This window comes from Trifolium pratense, linkage group LG6, assembly GCF_020283565.1.
Source record: "Trifolium pratense cultivar HEN17-A07 linkage group LG6, ARS_RC_1.1, whole genome shotgun sequence".
Taxonomy (NCBI): Eukaryota; Viridiplantae; Streptophyta; class Magnoliopsida; order Fabales; family Fabaceae; genus Trifolium; species Trifolium pratense.
In genome coordinates this window covers 27,451,591-27,472,250 of record NC_060064.1, presented here as the reverse complement: position 1 = coordinate 27,472,250, position 20,660 = coordinate 27,451,591, and the positions used below count along the sequence as shown (strand labels likewise).

The 20,660-nt window shown below is 35.0% G+C and overlaps 3 protein-coding genes across 5 annotated transcripts; all 3 read left to right on the top strand.

The window, feature by feature from the left end:
- Positions 1-2,597: 2,597 nt before the first annotated feature.
- LOC123889775 (tyrosyl-DNA phosphodiesterase 1) lies at positions 2,598-10,418 on the top strand. 2 transcript variants are annotated; one of them, XM_045939268.1, is made up of 16 exons: positions 2,598-2,961; positions 4,406-4,576; positions 4,665-4,895; positions 5,353-5,413; positions 5,919-5,995; positions 6,095-6,352; positions 6,758-6,847; positions 7,004-7,138; positions 7,327-7,476; positions 7,889-7,992; positions 8,764-8,817; positions 8,943-9,033; positions 9,274-9,351; positions 9,513-9,666; positions 9,744-9,956; positions 10,111-10,418. In XM_045939268.1, the coding sequence occupies exons 1-15, from the start codon at positions 2,740-2,742 to the stop codon at positions 9,812-9,814; spliced, it is 1,947 nt and encodes a 648-aa protein (XP_045795224.1). In that variant the 5' UTR covers positions 2,598-2,739; the 3' UTR covers positions 9,815-9,956; positions 10,111-10,418. The 2 variants fall into 2 exon arrangements, with proteins under 2 accessions (XP_045795224.1, XP_045795226.1); XM_045939270.1 differs by lacking the exons at positions 9,274-9,351; positions 9,513-9,666; positions 9,744-9,956; positions 10,111-10,418 and adding an exon at positions 9,116-9,241 and having other exon boundaries at positions 2,634-2,961.
- A 105-nt stretch (positions 10,419-10,523) lies between these two features.
- Positions 10,524-14,358, top strand: LOC123889780 (pectinesterase-like). The gene is made up of 2 exons (XM_045939274.1): positions 10,524-13,337; positions 13,418-14,358. The coding sequence occupies exons 1-2, from the start codon at positions 12,377-12,379 to the stop codon at positions 14,113-14,115; spliced, it is 1,659 nt and encodes a 552-aa protein (XP_045795230.1). The 5' UTR covers positions 10,524-12,376; the 3' UTR covers positions 14,116-14,358.
- A 3,020-nt stretch (positions 14,359-17,378) lies between these two features.
- Positions 17,379-19,633, top strand: LOC123889779 (pectinesterase/pectinesterase inhibitor-like). 2 transcript variants are annotated; one of them, XM_045939272.1, is made up of 3 exons: positions 17,618-17,751; positions 17,829-18,544; positions 18,626-19,633. In XM_045939272.1, the coding sequence occupies exons 1-3, from the start codon at positions 17,747-17,749 to the stop codon at positions 19,321-19,323; spliced, it is 1,419 nt and encodes a 472-aa protein (XP_045795228.1). In that variant the 5' UTR covers positions 17,618-17,746; the 3' UTR covers positions 19,324-19,633. The 2 variants fall into 2 exon arrangements, with proteins under 2 accessions (XP_045795227.1, XP_045795228.1); XM_045939271.1 differs by having other exon boundaries at positions 17,379-18,544.
- Positions 19,634-20,660: the final 1,027 nt, after the last annotated feature.

The following is a 20,660-nucleotide window of genomic DNA, read 5'->3' as shown; positions in this document are numbered from 1 at the left end:
AGCGTCATAGTAGTTAATCCCGGATCCCGGAGCGGAGCGGCCAGCCCCAAAATTGGGATAGCGGCATCCCGGGGAGCAGGATGGCTGGGATGCCGCTATTATTTTTAATTTATTTATAAATTACATAAATAATACTATAAACATATAATTAATGTAAAATTAAACAAACATCTCAAAATCCATAAAACATTCATAAATTAAAAATTAAAAACACAAATCTCAAGTCTACAACACCTTCTTCATCTTTGTCAAAAAAAAAAAAAACACCTTCTTCATCATAAAGTAACTAAAAATTACCAACAAAAGTCAAGCAAAATAAATAAGCAAAAGTCAAGTCTCCAACACTTAGATTAATAAAGTAACTAAAAATTAAAACTCGAGTTCATCATCAAAGTCTAAGTCTAATCATCCGAGGTTGAAGAAGAAACAACAGATGAAGGTTGAAGAAGAAACACCAGATGAAGGTTGAAGAAGTTTGGATCTTGAGAGTGAGAGAAGATAGTACGATAGCTTGAGAGAAAGAATGAATTGCGGCTAGGGTTTAGTTAGGAGTAAGTAACAGTTTTAAAGGTAAAAAACCAATTTTACCCTTACTAAAATGAGTTAGATTTCAAAAATGGCCTTTAAAACCCATGAAAACAAAATCTCAGTCCTAACCCGGGATGGCAACCCAGGACCCGCTCCGCTCCGGTCCACTGGGAACTTGCTGGGATCCCACCGAGAAGCTTAGCTGCGCCGCTCCATCCCATCCCGTCCCGGCAGAGCTCCGCTCCGCTCTGCTCCACCGGGATCCCACTGGGATCGCCCGAGATTGACTACCACATGATAAGCGTTGTAATTCACATACTATCTAAAAAAATTAAGTCCTTAAGGAAATTCGGATACACTTACACTGTGTTTGTTTAGGTAAATTTACAAAAGAAAGAAATAAGAAAGATAGAGATAACAAAGAAATAGATTATTTCTATAGTTTGGATGAGAAGAGAAATAAGGAAAGAGAGAATTATAATGGGTTGTAACTGTCAAAAACAAATCTCTCCATATTAGAAGAGATTTGTGTGGAAAGAAGTGAAATAAATCATTTTACAACAATACCCTCATTCAACTAGTTTATTTTATTGTAAAAAAAGATAAATTTGTTATTTTCCATTTTTATTAATTTCTCTCTTCTCACTCTTCTATTCATCCAAACCATATAAAATTTTTATCCAATTTCTCTTCTATCTCTCTTCTCTCTTATTTCTCTCTTAACTATTTATTATCATTTTAGTCCCAATATTTTACAACTTACTATCAATTTGGTCTCTAAGATTATCACTTATTCTTAGATTAAACATTCAAATACACCCATAAAATTTGAAAATAGGCAAATACCCCCTGAAATTTTAAAAAGTCAATCAAATTAACTAATTAATAAGTGAGACTTGTTAGTCATTCTTGGTTGTGGTTAACTAGTCGGTATGGGCGTAAGACTTGTATTCCTTTTCCTTTTTGGTGTTTAAATCCTATGTCATGTATTATGAGCACTTAATTTAGTGCTTTTTGTTGTAAGAGTTTGAGTACCCCTTTGTACTCCTTATAATAAAATTTTGATTATCAAAAAAAAAAAAAAAGTGAGACTTGTTAGTAGTTAGATAATTAAGTAATTATAACAGATAGTTGTGCACAATATAATGGGCTAGAAATTAGGATATGGATGAGAAGAGTGGATTCTCTCGTGTTAATTTAGGAAAAAAAAATTTGAGCTATTGATTTGGATGGAGAGAGAAAATGAAAATACTGTTAATCTTAATCGATGTCAATAACATATCAAACGATTTTATATTTTTGTTAAATTTAACACGGATGATCTATACGATATAAACTTTAAATCCAACGGTGGATTTTATAAAATTTGTATTCGTCAATGCGTTATTGAGCGGTGTAACATTACTCAAATGTTACACCGGTGTAATTTGATCCATCCTATGTATATATAATTTAATACTTTGTTCAAGTGTTTATTATTTAAGAGAAGTAAAATGTAATTAGACATATGCGGGACAATTTTGGGGACAGGTTTGGGTGGGTATCAATGTCCTCATTACCCACCCCACCCGTATTTTTAAAAATTGGGGAAAACTCAAACCCAAACTCAATCAATTCGATTTTTCTCCATCAAAATTGATGCGAGACAGGCATGTAGCCGCAGATATGTGTTATATTGTCATGACTAATCACATCACACTTAGTAATAACTTTAATGAAAATGAGGCCTAAAATAATGAAAGGTAAAATTCTAAAAGTGTAAAACTGATCCTAGAACTCTGAATTTTAAAACAAGAAGTTAAAATTTAAGAATAAACTGTCGAATACCCCCTAAATTTTTAAAATTCGTCAAATATCCTTCTGAAATTTGGAAATAGGTAAATACTCTATGAAATTTTAAAAAGTCAATCAAATTGTCCACTGGCGTGGACTCTGACTGATAGTGCCAGGGGCAATTTGATTAACTTTTTAAAATTTCAATGGATATTTGCCTATTTCCAAATTTTAAGAGTATCTGACGAATTGTAAAATTTCAGAGGGTGTATTTCACAGTTTACTCTAGAATTTAAATTAGAACAAAATAGGGGTTAAAATCGAATATGTTTTTTGTCCTTTCTCTTCTTCATTCTTCACCACCGTGGCAGTAACTAGGGTGAGTGTTGGAGTGTGAGAATCAACCTGCAAATAATTCTGAGCTTCATTCATTCATTCATGTCTTCCTCTCACTCTCACTCTCACTCTCAAGTTGGTTATTTGATTCCCTTGAATCATAATTTTGAAGAAGAAAAACAAAAAGCTTCAATCCCCAAATTACCTATCTCAGACGGTACCAATATCATTGGACGGAACAACCTTGCCGTCACCGATAAGAGACTTAGCCGGAAACATCTCACTATAACTGCTTCTACCGATGGCACTGCAAATTTGCATGTGGTATGAACTCTTTGGTTCTTCGTATTTTTCTACAATAAGAAATGTTAGTATAATTAGTATTATAATGTGATAGTGATGGAATCGTTGATGTCTATTTTTCAAAAAATTTGATCCCTGAAATTGTAGAATTGTTTCAATATTCTAAATTGATCTTTGTAATTGTAAAATGGTACTGTAATTAGGTTAGTTTATTTGTTGGTATTTACAAGTTCTATAATGATATTAGGACCCGTTTGGATTAACTTATTTTTGAGCTTTTAAAAAATAGCTTAATTCATAAGTTCTTACCGGCAAAAATGGTATCTTTGTATAAACTACCTTGACAAGTTTATGAATAATACATAAAGGGCCAGTTTGGATTGACTTGTTTTTGAGCTTATGAAAAATAGCTTATACAAATAAATATGTTTTTATTTTAATTCTTGAATTCTCACTAACGAAAATTGTATCTCCATAAGTTGTTTTTTCATAAACTACCTTCACAAACTTATGAATAATACATAAAAGTTTATTTATTTGCATAAGCTGTTTTGTGTAAGCTCAAAAATAAGTCAATTGAAATGGATTCAAAAGCTTATTTATTTGCATAAGATGTTTTGGATAAGCCCAAAAATAAGCCAATCCAAATGGGCCCAAAGTTAGTGATGTGAGGAATACATTTGAATTTTGAAGCTAAGTCGATAATGTCTGTGATAGATTTGTTAATGGATCTGAATAGAAGGAGAAATGTGATTATAGGGATTATATTGAAATATTAGTAATGTGATGGACTAAGTTGACATTAATTGGTTATTAGGCTCTGTTTGAATAATCAGGCTAATTATGTGCTTATAGCATAAACACGTATCATATAAGTGCTTATGTATAAACCATGGACCTGTTTGAAATTTGAATTGACTTATTTGAGCTTATCTACTGGCTTAAGTTTTGTCACACTATTTGGGAGAACTTATGAAAACAGCTTATGATAATTTTAATTAGTGTTTTTCAGCTTATTTTCATAAGTTCTCCAATATTCCTTATGAAAATTGCTCGTAGCATATATAAAAATAGCTTATGCTAGCTTATACATAAGCACTTATCATGATAAGCATTTGTGCTATAAGCTGCATATAAGCTGTTTATCAAACAGACCCTATATCTGTTAAAAAAGATAAAATAAAGTCAAATTGTTTTCTTATAAGCTATAAGCTGCTTTCTTAAGATATCCTGGAAAGCTCATAAAAATCAGCTAAAAACAACTTAGGAACATGTCATAAGTTGTTTCCATAATCCGTCTCAAACACTCTCACAATTGTTTGTACCAGTATATAAACTCGAATAAATCAATCCAAACAGACCCTTGCTAATTTTTTAACTCCTGCAACTTAACCACCAAGTAATATTATGTCACCTGATGTGTTTCTTTTCTTTTGATTACCGATTTTTGCTTTGTGAATGTTAGGAAGGGACAAATCCAGTTGTTGTTAATTCTGGGAATAAGAGAAGAAAGCTTAACTCCAAAGAAACAGTTACCATTTCTGACGGAGATGTAATTGAGCTAATTCCTGGTCACCATCTTTTTAAATATCAAGTGTCGAAAAGATCTTCAAGTGGTGCAGACAATGAAGCTCGTGTATGTGTGTTGTGTTGTGTTTGTGTGATAATGCAGCTATGTGTGGACTTGAAACAAATAATTTTATTGTTTTATGTGAAATGTGCAGGAACGGGGAAGAAATGCAGTGACACAAAAGCATGATAAAATTGTTGCGACACAAAAGCATGATAAAATTGCTGTGACACAAAAACATGGCTATTCTCGGTCATGTGAAGAGGCTATTCGTGATTTCCGTGTTGCTGATGATCAAATACCTTGCACCTTCCGGCTTTTGCGTGTGCAAGGGTTACCACCTTGGGCAAATACTTCATGTGTTTCATTAACTGATGTTATACAGGTAGTAAATGATTAAAAATATTATATGAGAAGTTCTCTCGTAATGGTTTTCAACATTTTCTCCACAATATTGGGTGGAATTCATGTGGGTTCTGCCACTTTAGGAAGGAGTCTCCCTAAATAGGAGATGAGACTCACATAATTTAATGAGATCCACACGAATTTCACTTAATCATGGAGAGAATGTTGAAAAAAGAATCTGAAAGAGTGTGATAACAATATTAATATTCTTTTTAGTTATATTTGATTAGACTGTACTCTGTGCTTTCTGCAATGTCTTGAACTGAATGTTTAAACTTTCAACCATTTGTTAAAAATAGGCATGCAGTGCTTCAAAAGAAAGCTTGCACTGTTTCATGATTGGCTTGACAACTAATTTTCATAAAAACATATGCTGAATTTGATATCGGCAAAATTGGAACTACTTGTTGACTTATTTCAATGGTTATTATTGGTAGGGGGATATTCTAGTTGCTATTCTTTCAAACTACATGGTAGACGTTGACTGGTTGGTTCCTGGTGAGTCTTTTGTTCCCGTTTTTCCAATTAATTCCTCTTTGCTTGTATCGTTCTCTTCTATCCTTGACTTTCACTGCTTGCATTCTAACTTCCTTTATGGTCTTGAAACTGCGCTGACATGCTGCACTAATTTATTTAAATTCAGAAGTTAGTTTCTTCATTGTATTTTGAAATTGCTGGATACGTTTCTCTGCCCCTCCTTACTAATATATGATATAATATAATAAAACTCCCCAATTCCATGCCTCTGTAGTTTGTATTGGCTACAAGGATATACCACATATTGTGTCTAATGATTTTTATTAGGAATTTATATTAGGGTCATTTACATATTAATATAGACAAAGGGGCAAATTATCAATCTGTCCATGATGTAGTGTTGTTGGCAGGGCTAGTGCTGTAAAATTTGTGCATATATATGTGCATTTTTATTTTATCAAAGTTCTTTTGTTTTTTCTTATCTCATTTTAGCGAGTTTCTCTCTTCCATTATTTTCTTGGTGTAGCATGTCCAGCACTTTCAAAAGTTCCCCATGTGCTTGTTCTTCATGGAGAGGGTGATGAGAGGGTGGCTTGCATTAAGGTTTGTTTCAGATCTACTTTATTTGGCAACCTGCTTTGCTAGATTAAATATATAAGATTTGTTAAATGAATGTTAACTTGCTACTGCTATGGTTGTTAGAGAAGCAAACCTAAAAATTGGATTTTGCACAAACCACCACTGCCAATTTCATTTGGGACGCACCATTCAAAGGCCATGTTTCTCGTATATCCTCGAGGAGTAAGAATCATTGTACATACGGCAAACTTAATTTATGTAGATTGGAACAATAAAAGCCAAGGTCTATGGATGCAAGATTTTCCATGGAAAGATCAAAATAGTCTTAGCAAGGGATCTGGATTTGAAAATGATTTGGTTGAATATCTCAGTGCGTTGAAGGTACTGATATATATTGTTATTTTATACTTCAAAAACTTATCAAACGGTCTTAAGAAATAAATGTTGCTTCAACCACATCGACGTGACAAAATTAATATATAATACAATAAACAATATCCTTTTCTAAGTAAGTGTGGTTAACTACATGAAGTAAGTAAGGATGATCTTATGTCCCATACAGCTAAATAATTGGTTATTGAGCGTTTGCTGTTCTGAAAGAATCTGCCATATCATTTCTAGTTTCTCTTCTGAAATAGCTTTTTCTTTGATTAAATCAACTTATGGCATTTCTAATTATCAACAAAGTTGACATTAATCTTGTTGATTGATCGTGTGTTGTTATTAATTAGGGTTGCTATTATGACTATTCATATTATTTATATCATGACTTATTGGGTGGTTCAGTGGCCCGAATTCTCTGTGAATCTTCCATCCCTTGGAAACTTCAGTATATGTCCATCATTTTTCAAGAAGTTTGACTATAGTGACGCAATGGTATGTTTTCCTTTCATTGTTTTCTAAATTGAGTGATACCCTTGTTAGTTAAAGGTTATTGCTCATTAGTTATTATTTCTTTTTATAATTTGTTACTTTCTTGGATACATTTTACTTGTACATCAGGATATATGATTATTTTTGCCTTGTGTACAGGTTAGACTAATTGCATCTGTACCTGGATATCATTCTGGTAATGGTTTGAAGAAATGGGGTCATATGAAGCTTCGTTCAGTGCTCCAAGAGTGTACATTTGATGAAGAGTTTAAGAAATCCCCCCTTGTTTATCAGGTACTGTCACTGTTTGATGAAGAAATCAATGTCATAGTATCATACTTTGCTCATATTCTCTTCAAAGTTTTTATGTTCAACTTATGGTAGTAAGTTCCGACTAAAATGCAACTGTTTGTGATAGATTTTAGAAAACTGCAGTATTAATAATTAGTTTTGATGATATACTTAGCCTATACCTATTGCAGTTCTCCTCCCTTGGCTCTTTAGATGAAAAATGGATGGTTGAACTGGCATCATCAATGTCAGCAGGTCTCTCTAAAGACAAAGTACCCCTTGGTATGGGGGAGCCTCAAATAATATGGCCTACTGTAGAAGATGTCAGATGTTCTATAGAGGTAACTATATATAGGTCTTGAATCTTGATGATGGTTTTTTTAAGTTCTGACCGAAGAAGAAAACTACTTTCGGTTTGCATTTCATGATCAATTTTGAGGTTATGTTTGCCTCTGTAATGAATGTGTATAGTGTGATGTCAGCAAGAGCCGCTGCATTTGGGTCCAATTTTCATCTCTATTCTACTTTCACCTGTGGTTTTTGATGATAACATGATAAATAATAGTTATTCTTCGCTATAAATATAATTTATTGAATTGATCAATCACTTTGAATTTATTTTTATTTCTATATGCTTAATTCCTTTTTTCTCTTGAACATAAAGATGTGCATTTTTATATATTTGTTGGTTTTTTCATAGTTGAATTTTGAAGGGCATCTTTTCAAACGTCTTTGTCATTTATTATTCTATAGGGATATGGAGCTGGAAGTGCAATCCCAAGTCCCTTGAAAAATGTGGAGAAAGCATTTTTGAAAAAGTATTGGGCAAAATGGAAAGCAAACCATACTGGTCGCACGTAAGTATATTTTATCATTCAATTGAAGTTATAACAGCACGTCAAAGGAGGATTTACTGGGGAGACTAGTGGTTCTCTACTTCACTTGAGATAACCCACATGGTAGATTTACAGGAATAAGTTCAACCTAATTTCCAGCTTCCTCTACTTCCCAGTTCCCACTCGTCGATTACGGCATATATTACCTCTCTCTTATACAATCCTTGCATCGTGCCTATACCTCATTCCCCACCATTACTGCCGTGAGGTAGTTAGTTAGGGCACTCTCCCTCTTGGTCACTATCAGCCTATCAGGCGCATCGCATCTCCCTGTATGGTCATCAAATGCCATCCCTTTCTTGGGCCTTCTCACATAAACTTAAATGATTTTGTGCCTTGGCTCCGGGACATTGATTCATCTGAACTCAATTTGGTGGAAAAGTAGAAGGAGGGACAGGGAGTCAGAACCAGTGACTATAAATAGAAGTTATAATTATCATAATAGCAGAAGAAACCATTTTCATTTTCAGGTTGGTAGGCTCTTTACAGGGGTTGTTACGTAAGGCAGTGGTATTGGATTGGGACTCTTTTGGGTTGGCGAGAGTTAGTTATGAATCACTGCTTCTGTATCCATTTAATTATGAATCAGAGTTGGGTTTTCTGCAGTGAAGATTGGTTTTTTGGATTGTTTCTGATCCAGTTCTACACCTACTTGGAAACACTGAATATATCTCCCAATTTTTTTAGAAGTTAATGAAAAATTGTCTCACCTATTTCTTTTTTCTCTTTCAGCCGTGCAATGCCACATATAAAGACTTTTGCTCGTTACAATAATCAGAATCTCGCGTAAGAGCTTTATCAGACCTATTCTCTGCTCTTTTACTTTAATGTTTTTTGAATTTTTTTTCATTTAGTGCACTTTTAAGTCATGCTATAGATTATTAACTTTGAAACACCATGTTCCGAAATAGTTGGTTCTGTTTAACTTCTTCAAATCTGAGCAAAGCTGCCTGGGGAGCTCTTCAGAAGAACAATAGTCAGTTGATGATTCGTTCGTACGAGGTATTTTTTTTTGTCACGCTGTTGCTGTTACTTATTGGCAACTCAGACCCAAAAAATTTGATCAGCTTCACTGTTTTAAAAGCTTGGATAATGACACTGACACATACAAGAATCTGAAGCTGTAAAGGAGGAGAGTGATTTCTCTAATTATTGTTTCTTATGCTTGGACGATTAGTGAAATTCATTTTATCCAGTTCTCCAGAGGGTGTACTTAATATTTGTATGCATATTTCCTTACAGCTGGGAGTGCTTTTTCTTCCATCGCCATTGAAACGGGGATGTGGATTTTCTTGTACTAGTAATGTTAAACTATCGAAGGTAGCAGACACATCCTTACTCTTTCATGATGTTTTATGCTTTGATATGATTAAATCATCAATTGTGGTTAGAGAAGAGATATTCTGATTACACCTTTCTGACCATGGAAATGGGAAAGGAAAAGGACAACTGTGCCTGTGCTAACCAACATAGAATTACAGGATAAATCCCTGGCACAGGAAACATCTGAAATGAAGAAAACCAAACTAGTGACTCTAAGTGGGCCGGCAAGGGATACTACACATTCGTCGTCTGAAGTTATCATCCAGTTACCTGTGCCTTACGAACTCCCTCCATTGCCTTACACTTCTGAAGGTGGTACCCTGTTACTGTCCTGATCCAAGTAGGCTAACCCATGTTTGTGTTTTCTAATTATCAATTTTTCTCTGCAGATGTGCCCTGGTCATGGGACCGGCGATATTTTAAGAAAGATGATTATGGTCAAGTTTGGCCTCGGATGTAAGCATTCTTAGTGTACATATGAGTCAGTCCACTCCCCTTTATAATTCAATTGTGGATTGAAAGCTTGAAGAACATGACACAATTGCTTTTACAAATTAAACTAGAGATCCCTTGTGCAATTATGTGTCATACATCGGGCGAAGGTATTTTTCATTTCTTCATTTAACATTTTTTTTTTTTTTGACAAAAATCAAGTTTAATTATTTTTAGAATCAAATGTACCAAAAGTAAAATGTTGGTGAGGATGCGAAGAATTATGCTGACTTGCGTGCTATATGAATTATGCTCACTTTTCAGGATACTGTCATGTCTCTAGCGAAACAATGCTCCGTTGCTTTAGCAATCCATTCCTTTCCGTGAATGTGTATGTTAAGTGAGTGATTACTCTCTCAAAGCTTTAGCACCATGTAAGTAGTTTTAGTGAATGTTTGGAGTCATGGTGAGTTTCACGAAATCAATGATTTTGTTGAGGCTCCAACGTGTAGCTTGCCAAAATCACAGTGGCACAACGCGATTCTGTCAAACTCATTGTCAATTATTCAACGAATTATTCTTGCATTTTTTATGAGACTCATTCGTAATGATATTTAGATACAACATTGCCATTTTCAATGAGCAAAAACATTTAGTAGAACGGTTCCAATGCAACTTGTAACTATTCTTGATCCTCAAGGTACCTCATACATTCAATAGGGCAAACATAAATTTACTATGCATAAGATAAACTATGTAGCGATGTAGTGGTCGAATGAGCTCCCCCTAGGACGAGTCATTTGGGAGAATCTGAGTTTGATTTCTGGTAGGAACAATTCTTGGCCAGACTTAACTTACCTTGCGACCGAATTCTAGATTACAAGAGCCTCATTCTGCTAGTAGAGGGTTAATACCAAAAAATAAATAAAATAACTTAGCAGAACATAAAACAAATTGCCAAAATCTATCAATCCATCTTACAACAAGAACATGTTAAGTCTACTCATGGAAATTCGATTTGCTCTGCACCAAGTAAACCTCATCCGTTGTACATAAAACAAATTGGTGTTCCACAAAATGCATTTATGTTATTTGAATATCAAAATATTGACATCATATGCAACATTGTATATATTTATCTACATCTTTCTAATACTTTTTATCTTCTACCCTTTACACACTTTTCAAAAATACACAAATTATTTGACACTGTATTTGACAACACATTTTTTATGTCCAAACATCGAAACAATTGAATAAAATCTCTTATTTTATTTTAATAATTTTATCTCATTCTCTTTCATGTTTGATGGTGGAGATACAACAATGGAAAAAACTTGAGAAAATTACAATACAGAGAATCAACTTTTGGTATGACCATTTTTCATCTAATTTCATTATTTATTTACAATTATCATTTTTTTACCTAATCAAAGATTAAAAAATAATGGAAAGAAAAATGAGAGATCGAAAAAAGAAAGCAGACAAACATAGTAGGTATCAAATTATAATATAGTTGGTACCCAAAAGAAAAATCAAATTCATGAACAAGAAAGGTCACATGGGATGAATTTACTAATCATACTAATCATAATAGTTAAATATTCAAACCCATATACAGTCCCATAAAAATAATAATCAAGTCCATAAACATGGTCACAGATAAATTATAAGTTCCTTCCACCAAAATAATCATATTCGAAACATAACGAACACTAAAAACGGATACCTCTCAAAACCGAAATTTAAATATTGGTTGACCATGTTACGAGAGTATAGTTCCTTCTTCTATAAACAACTCCTTATAGTTATGGAATGAATTAATTAATATGGAATAAAGCTCTCTTTGAAAATGTTGGGTTGTAACTTGTAAGGAGAGTCTCACTAGATTGAATCGACACATTTCACTCTGAGCAACCACCACTCAGATAACTTTTGACACTACACTGTCATCCAAAACCTTAAGGTACATTAGGTTTATGGATTTTCTCAACTATTGACTATAAACTAACAGTTTAGCCATGACAAATAGAGCCAAAGTTAAAAACCTGTATAAAAATGTCTTTCACTTTCTATGTATTATATTATAACATAACATTTGTTCTTGTCTATCGTGCAGATGAATAGAATAATATTCATGCACGTTACTCTTCAATAACGTCTTCTACTTTCATTCATTTTATAAGAAAAACATTAGTAATGATTCATGCATATACAATAATAATATGAGAAAGGAAGAAAAAGTATGAAAGTGAAACCACAGTCCACTTAAATGTATATACTTTTTTCTAACAAAAAATATAAAAATATGACAAATAGGCCACTTGATGTACTTTTTTTAAAAATAAATAAATAAAATAGGACAAATAATATGAATTACACCAGACAAGAAATATGAAATAAATCACATTTTAGATCTCAGTTCTACACCTTTAACTGTAAGTTATATAATTAAGAATTGTATAAAAACAATGAAAATCACATGCATAATCGGATTTGTAATCTTTATCTTCAAAATGGAATATTATTTTGTCTATATAAGATCATGATGAAGTAAACAAAGGTCATAGTGAGCAAAACCAGTATCAGTATGGCTACACAACAGTCTTTGCTAGACAAGCCTAGAAAATCCATTCCCAAAACATTTTGGTTAATCATCTCTTTGATTGCCATCATAAGCTCATCAGCACTTATTTTTTCTCATCTCAACAAACCAATCTCCTTCTTCAACCTCTCCTCAGCTCCCAATCCGTGTGAGCATGCTATTGATACAAAATCATGCTTAAGTCATGTATCAGAAGTGGTTCAAGGTTCAACCTTGGCCAACGACCACAAATTGAGTACACTCATATCCTTATTAACCAAGTCCACCACACACATTCAAAAAGCCATGGATACGGCTAATGTTATCAAACGCCGAATTAACAGTCGTAGAGAAGAAGTTGCTTTGAATGACTGTGAACAACTAATGGACTTGTCCATGAATAGAGTTTGGGACTCGGTGTTGACTCTAACTAAAGATAACACTGACTCACAGAAAGATGCACACACATGGCTCAGTAGTGTACTCACTAACCATGCAACTTGCTTGGATGGATTAGAAGGTACATCTCGGGCGGTTATGGAAAGTGATCTTCAGGACTTGATATCCAGGGCTAGATCTTCGCTTGCTGTGCTTGTTTCTGTTTTACCTCCAAAGGATCACGACGAATTCATTGATGAATCATTAAATGGGGAATTTCCTTCTTGGGTAACAAGTAAGGATAGAAGGCTTTTGGAGTCTTCAGTTGGGGACGTAAAGGCCAATGTTGTGGTGGCTAAAGATGGGAGCGGCAAGTTCAAGACTGTGGTCGAGGCTGTGGCATCTGCACCAGACAATGGTAAGACAAGGTATGTTATCTATGTGAAAAGGGGAATCTACAAAGAGAAAGTAGATATCAGTAGTAAAAAGACGAATGTGATGCTTGTCGGTGATGGTATGGATGCAACGATAATCACAGGCAGCTTAAATGTCGTCGATGGAACAGGCACCTTCCAAAGTGCTACAGTTGGTATGACTTTATCTCTAGTCTGTATTTACCATTTTCCTTTAACATAGTGGTTCTTATTCATGTATAATTTGGTTTTGTAGCTGCTGTTGGAGATGGGTTTATAGCTCAGGACATTGGATTCCAAAACACGGCAGGCCCAGAAAAGCACCAGGCAGTTGCTCTCCGCGTTGGCTCTGATCAATCTGTCATCAACCGCTGCAAAATTGACGCATTTCAAGACACTCTCTACACACACTCCAACCGACAATTTTACCGTGACTCCTTCATTACCGGTACCGTTGACTTCATCTTTGGAGACGCAGCTGTTGTGTTCCAGAAGAGCAAACTTGTGGCCCGAAAGCCTTTGAGCAACCAAAACAACATGGTCACAGCCCAAGGTCGACTAGATCCAAACCAGAACACCGCAACTTCAATTCAACAATGTGACATAATACCAAGCTCAGACCTCAAACCTGTGGTAGGCTCTATTAAAACATACCTAGGCCGCCCATGGAAGAAATACTCCAGGACCGTTGTGCTGCAGTCCGTCGTGGATAGCCACATTGACCCTGCAGGATGGGCTGAATGGGATGCTGCTAGTAAAGACTTTCTGCAAACATTGTATTACGGAGAGTACATGAACAGCGGAGCAGGTGCTGGTACCGGCAAGAGAGTGACTTGGCCTGGTTATCATATTATCAAAACTGCTGCAGAGGCTAGCAAGTTTACAGTAGCACAACTCATCCAAGGTAATGTTTGGTTGAAGAACACAGGAGTAGCCTTCATTGAAGGCTTGTAGAAATTGGCTCTGGCAAGTGTGTACTACTATGTGTTTGTTTGGTTCTACTGTGAGAAAAATTGATTTTGGCAGAATTGATACTGTAAAATTGAACCAAACAAGTTAGAATCAATATTGGTCACTCTAGAAGTGGAACCAAACATACACTATGTTTTAGACGTTTCGCACGAAATAAAATAGAATGCCTCATGTTGTAATGAATTCTTCAGGTCTGGAAAATAAACTTGTCTTTACTTTATCCAATTGCTTCCCGCTATCTAATTTTAAATATTCCAGTGATCATCTAAACTCTTTAATCTCATAAACAAAGCTTTTCAGAATGATGCAGGAATTTCCCAATGCTTTTGACATAAGTGGAAAATCATACTATAATTTCTTCCTGACAAGACATAGATTCAAATTCCCACCAACTGTTAAACAATAAATTATCTGGTCAGATTGAGATCCGTATAATTTGATGCTCTCTTCACACTTGACCAAAAAATTTTTTTTTTAAAAAAACTACTGCAAGTTCTGTTTCAGAAAACACTATGGAAAAAAAATAGGTGATAGACTAGTGTTACGAAATCTCCACCTTAAAGTCTTTTGAATATTTTTTTTTTGTTTAAGTAGCCTAATAGTGGCTAAAAATTTCATCCTTAAGGTGGTGAAAGGTGAATAAGTGGAGAATTCGAGATTCAAACTCCAACCCCTACATATATAATGCGATGTGTTTCAAATTTATCTATTATAAACTACCCGTTATAAATTACAGGTTTAGCTATGCCAAATAGAGCTAATACTAATATCTATATATATATATTTTTATTTTTTATTTTTTTTTATTTTAAAACAAATAAATGTATAAATAAAGCACACACCAAGCACAAGAAGTGTCTGTATGGCAAAGTTAGTACAAGAGAAACAAGTCCCCCGGCCTAGACAAAAACTGAGGCAAAAAATGGAGCATCAACAAACACACAGACCAGAAACTGTGAAGGCACAAAAGGGAAGCCTCATCAGCCTATAACCAACAGAAAACAAGGAAACAACAAAGTACCAATCACTCCTACAAAATCCACCGATCTGCACAACCAAAAACACCAACCAGCAAGCAAAAACAAACAAAAAACCAGTAAAAAACCAGCAAACAAAAGCTCTCTGACGAAATACATCCGCACCAAAACAGGCAAAAAACCGGCACGCAATCCTCAAAGTCAAAGCTATCTCTCGAAGCACATACAGGGCTCCCAACACCATTCATTCAGCATGCATGGACACGTATCTTGCTTCCCAAGACACCATCGCCAAGATGTGGTTTTGATTTCCTCCACAACCTGTCTCCAATCAACACAATTATTTTTGAATTTTTTTTCATTCCGGGCCGTCCAAATCAACCAGACGGTAGTATGCCAAATAAGCTTAAAACCCTTTTTTGATTTCTTAGTCTTTGCTTGAGAACTCAACACCTCAAATAAGTTAAATATAATCACCACTTCCAACCATCTAAATTTCATACCAAATCCATCACCCGTGAGAGATTTTCCAAAATATACTTGAAAGGATGCGATAGTTTGATTGAAACAAAATGTCTTTTGGTTTAGTCTTGGAATCTTTTGAAAACAAGAATGAATCATGACATTGTTTCATATAACATTGCATGATATCTTTCAAGGATTGCTTCCCTTCATCAATTGATATGAGTTTCTCTATAAATAGAGATACTCATGAGGCAGAAAATGAGCATTCAAACACATCCAAGAATCATGTTAACATGAGTCAAATTCTGTCTAAAAAATATTTTCAGTCATTTCTTCTTTTCTCCAGTGCACAAGAGTCATTGAAGGAACTTTGTTCTGTAAACTACCATTGATTGATATGCTTGATCCCGGCATTTCTCCAAATTCAGTCTCGTTTGAAGACGATTGTGCAGTAATTGCCAAGAAAAACCAACAACTTTAGACGGGGCTGGACTATCCCAAATATTTTTGAAGATATCCAACACCTCCCTAGCAAGCCAGCAGTAGGTAGTTTTGCCCGAAAACAGACCATCGAGATTTGGAGCCCACCCCCAACAGTCATCATTTGAAGGCAAAGTTACTGAATTCGGCAAATCAAATAACCTCACTACTAAGGGGGTGTTTGTTTCAAGGTTAGGAATAATATTCCTGGGAATATATGGGTTGGAATAAATATACTCATGTTTGTTACAAGGTTGACATGAAATTATTCCTGGATATGAAGTTTCCTTGGAATAAAATAACTTCCAATAACTTCTCTTATTCCCATAATTTTATTCCCAAGGAAATGGGTGGGAAAGAAAAGTTCCCATGAAAATGGGAATACATTTTAAATAACTTCCAATAACTTCTCTTTTACCCACTTTTATCAATAATTCCTAGGAATGTAGTTAATATGAACCAAACATGTTTTTTTTAAAATACCTGGGAATAAAGTTCCCATTATTATTTCCTGGGAATATGATTCCTGGGAGTAAAATTAACAACCTTGAAACAAACGCCCCCTAAGTCTTCTTCCCATTGGAAACTCGGCCTCGGCCACTCCAACTCCCAAGACCACCCCTCACCATTCTGCCCCGCGCTTCTCTCACGGTGACATTCTGAGACGTCACGAGGAAAAATATTTACACTATTATTAATAAATAAAATGTTCGTCCATTATTTTTTTTTCTTTTTTGTCCAGTGGTATAGTGGCTAGAAAGTGGATAAGTGGGGTTTGCGGGATTTGAACTTCAACCCCTATATATAAAATACAGTATCTCTACTAACTGAACTAAGCTTGCAGAAACACCGTCCATTAGTTCTAACTCAATTAACAAAATATCATGAATGTCATTATCGGGTTATAACAAAAAAAGATGGGGGTAAATTAAAAACTTGTGTAATAATGTCTTCCACTTTCTTTGCAATTATATTAGAACATTTGTCTTCCACTTTCATTTAACAAGAACATTTATTCTGTCTTGTAATGATTCATTTAATAATACTACTAATACATACTGTGAACCTGGCACCACAAACCACTTGCTAATAAAAAATTGAATTTGGATCGTGGAAAATAAAGTATAAAGTGAAAAGGTTAAAATTGTTATTTTAATAAACTCATAATTTATTAGTTTGCATATAATCTTTACCTTTGATTTATTTATTTATTTATTTATTTTTGGATTACCTTTGATTTATTAATCAAACATACGACCAATAGTCAAATTCCACCAGCAGCCATACTTTATAATTTACATTGAATTACACAAAGACAAAACTAATCAAATTTTAGATCTCAGTTTCATACCTTTAAGGTACATATTAATTATATAAAAAATAAAAACCACATGCGGACATTGGATTTGTAATCCTTATCTACAAATTAGAATATTATTTTGCCTATATATAAGATGATAATGAAGTTAACAAAGATCAGAGTAAGCAAAACCAGTAGTCAGTACTTTACTAACTAGCTATCAGTATGGCTACCAATGTATCTTTGCTAGAAAAGCCTAGAAAATCAATTCCAAAAACATTTTGGTTAATCATCACTTTAATTGCTATCATAAGCTCATCAGCCCTTATTTTTTCTCATCTCAACAAACCAATATCCTTCAACCTCTCCTCAGCTCCCAATCTGTGTGATCATGCTATTGATACAAAATCATGCTTAACTCATGTATCAGAAGTGGTTCAAGGTTCAACCTTGGCCAACACAAAAGACCACAAATTGAGCACACTCATATCTTTATTAACCAAGTCTACCACACACATTCAAAAAGCCATGGACACGGCCAATGTTATCAAACGCCGAATTAACAACCGTAGAGAGGAAATGGCTTTGAATGACTGTGAGCAACTAATGGACTTGTCCATGGATAGAATTTGGGACTCAGTGTTGACTCTAACAAAAGATAACACTGACTCACAGCAAGATGCACACATGTGGCTAAGTAGTGTGCTCACTAATCATGCAACTTGTTTGGATGGTTTAGAAGGTACATCTCGGGTTGTAATGGAAAGTGATCTTCAGGACTTGATATCCAGGGCTAGATCTTCTCTTGCCGTGCTAGTTGCCGCTTTACCTCGAAAGGATCACAGCGGATTCATTGATGAATCGCTTAATGGGGATTTTCCCTCGTGGGTAACAAGCAAGGATCGAAGGCTTTTGGAATCTTCAGTTGGGGACATAAAGGCCAATGTTGTGGTGGCTAAGGATGGGAGCGGCAAGTTCAAGACAGTAGCTGAGGCTGTGGCATCTGCACCGGACAACGGTAAGGCAAGGTACGTTATCTATGTGAAAAAGGGAATCTACAAAGAGAATGTAGAAATTGGTAAGAAAAAGACGAATGTGATGCTTGTTGGTGATGGTATGGATGCAACAATAATCACAGGCAGCTTAAATTTCATTGATGGAACAACCACCTTCAAAAGTGCAACTGTTGGTATGGATTTTTCCCCTATTTTGTCTTTACCATTTCTCTATGACATAAGTATTTTGATTCACGTATAATTTGGTTTTGTAGCTGCTGTTGGAGATGGGTTTATAGCTCAGGACATTAGGTTCCAAAACACGGCAGGCCCAGAGAAGCACCAGGCAGTTGCTCTTCGCGTTGGCGCTGATCAATCCGTGATCAACCGCTGCAAAATTGATGCATTTCAAGACACGCTCTATGCACACTCCAACCGGCAATTTTACCGTGACTCCTACATTACTGGTACCGTTGACTTCATCTTTGGAAATGCAGCAGTTGTGTTCCAGAAGAGCAATCTCGTGGCCCGAAAGCCCATGAGCAATCAAAAAAACATGGTCACAGCCCAAGGTCGAGAAGACCCAAACCAGAACACTGCAACTTCAATTCAGCAATGTAACATAATACCAAGCTCAGACCTCAAGCCTGTGCAAGGAACCATAAAAACATACCTCGGCCGCCCATGGAAGAAATACTCCAGAACAGTTGTGCTGCAATCCGTCGTGGACAGCCATATTGACCCGGCAGGATGGGCTGAATGGGATGCCGCAAGCAAGGACTTTCTCAAAACATTGTATTACGGAGAGTACTTGAACAGTGGAGCTGGTGCTGGTACCAGCAAGAGAGTGACTTGGCCTGGCTATCATATCATCAAAACTGCTGCAGAGGCTAGCAAGTTTACCGTAGCACAACTCATCCAAGGAAATGTTTGGTTAAAGAATACAGGAGTGGCCTTCATCGAAGGTCTGTAGAAATGAACTCCGGAGAGCATGTTCTGTTATGTTTCTGATGAGTGGAATTGCAAGAAATAAAACAGAAACATTATGCTTTATGGCAGAATGAGGTTAATTAGTAAAATTTCCTAACACAGGTTGTTACAATAAATATTGTCTTAACTTCTCCTAGTTTTAAATCTCAACAAGACTTTTTAGATTAATTTCCCAATGCTTTTGATGCATGCGGAAATTCATGTATAATTTCTCTCTGAGAATTTCATAAAACAATTTGGGAAATGGTGGAAATTATTATTAACTAATTGAAGTAACTTTAATTGTCATTTTACAACCGTTCCAAAGAATTTGAACTCTGTTCCTCGAGATTATAAGGTGAAACTCTTACGATATCTCATGTACAATTAAAGATAACACCAAGTAAAAGAGTCGGTAATCTAAAGTACAGAGTAGTTGAAGTACACTACATAGTTACAAGAAAAACTTCTAGATAATTTATCTTACATGTAAAGAACAAATTACTACACATTATCATCTAGATTCTAATATCCAGACCAACTGTAACTTTGTTTTATGAATGAAATATGCTAAAATCAAAGTGTTAAATATATATTTGGAAGACCAAAATGTGCAACTAGAAAAGATGATAGGAGCCATGTTAACATTGCTATATACACGCACGTAACCAGTCAGTTCGAGTAATAAACCTCTATAGCACTTTAGCAAAGTGGAATGCAAAAAAACTTCTATTTTCAGCAATTCGCTGTTGCATACTGCCTTAAGACGCGAGGGCAAATTAAGCACTAAATATATATATGAGCTCATGGTCCACCAACCATGTCAAGCAACTAATGCATTACCTATATCACTGAAGACAAAAACTTCATATTTGACTACTGATCAAAGCAATTTATTAATCCATTCATATAAAAATAAACACAAATAAGTGTCCAAACTACAGATTGATCAAAGTGGCTGAGGACTAGAGGTGGGAATAGGCTAGGCCGAGCTAGGCTTTGCCAAGCCTGGGCCTGGCCTGTCAAAAAATCTAAGACCTGAGCCTGGTCTGTGGCCTATCATAGGCCTAATTTTTAGGCCTGAGCCTGGTCTTTTGAAAGCCTGATGTGGCCCGTTGGCCTGTTTAAAAGCCTATTTCATATGAACATATTTAAATAAATAATTATATTTTTTTTAAATATACTTATGAACGAATAAACCAATGTTCATTTTGATATTTAACATGATATTTTAGAAATTTTGACTATATATGTCATCATATTTTAATTCTAGTTTATAATAATACATTTATATATGTTAAAAACGAATGTAGATTAATAAATTTAAACTACTTAAAAAGT

Coding starts and splice junctions, on each gene's coding strand:
- LOC123889775 (XM_045939268.1), top strand. CDS start 2,740: ATGTCTTCCTCTCACTCTCACTCTCACTCTCAAGTTGGTTATTTGATT. Junction 5,414..5,918: donor CGTTGACTGGTTGGTTCCTG/GTGAGTCTTTTG, acceptor TTCTTGGTGTAG/CATGTCCAGCACTTTCAAAA. Junction 5,996..6,094: donor AGAGGGTGGCTTGCATTAAG/GTTTGTTTCAGA, acceptor TATGGTTGTTAG/AGAAGCAAACCTAAAAATTG.
- LOC123889780 (XM_045939274.1), top strand. CDS start 12,377: ATGGCTACACAACAGTCTTTGCTAGACAAGCCTAGAAAATCCATTCCC. Junction 13,338..13,417: donor CTTCCAAAGTGCTACAGTTG/GTATGACTTTAT, acceptor TTGGTTTTGTAG/CTGCTGTTGGAGATGGGTTT.
- LOC123889779 (XM_045939271.1), top strand. CDS start 17,581: ATGGCTACCAATGTATCTTTGCTAGAAAAGCCTAGAAAATCAATTCCA. Junction 18,545..18,625: donor CTTCAAAAGTGCAACTGTTG/GTATGGATTTTT, acceptor TTGGTTTTGTAG/CTGCTGTTGGAGATGGGTTT.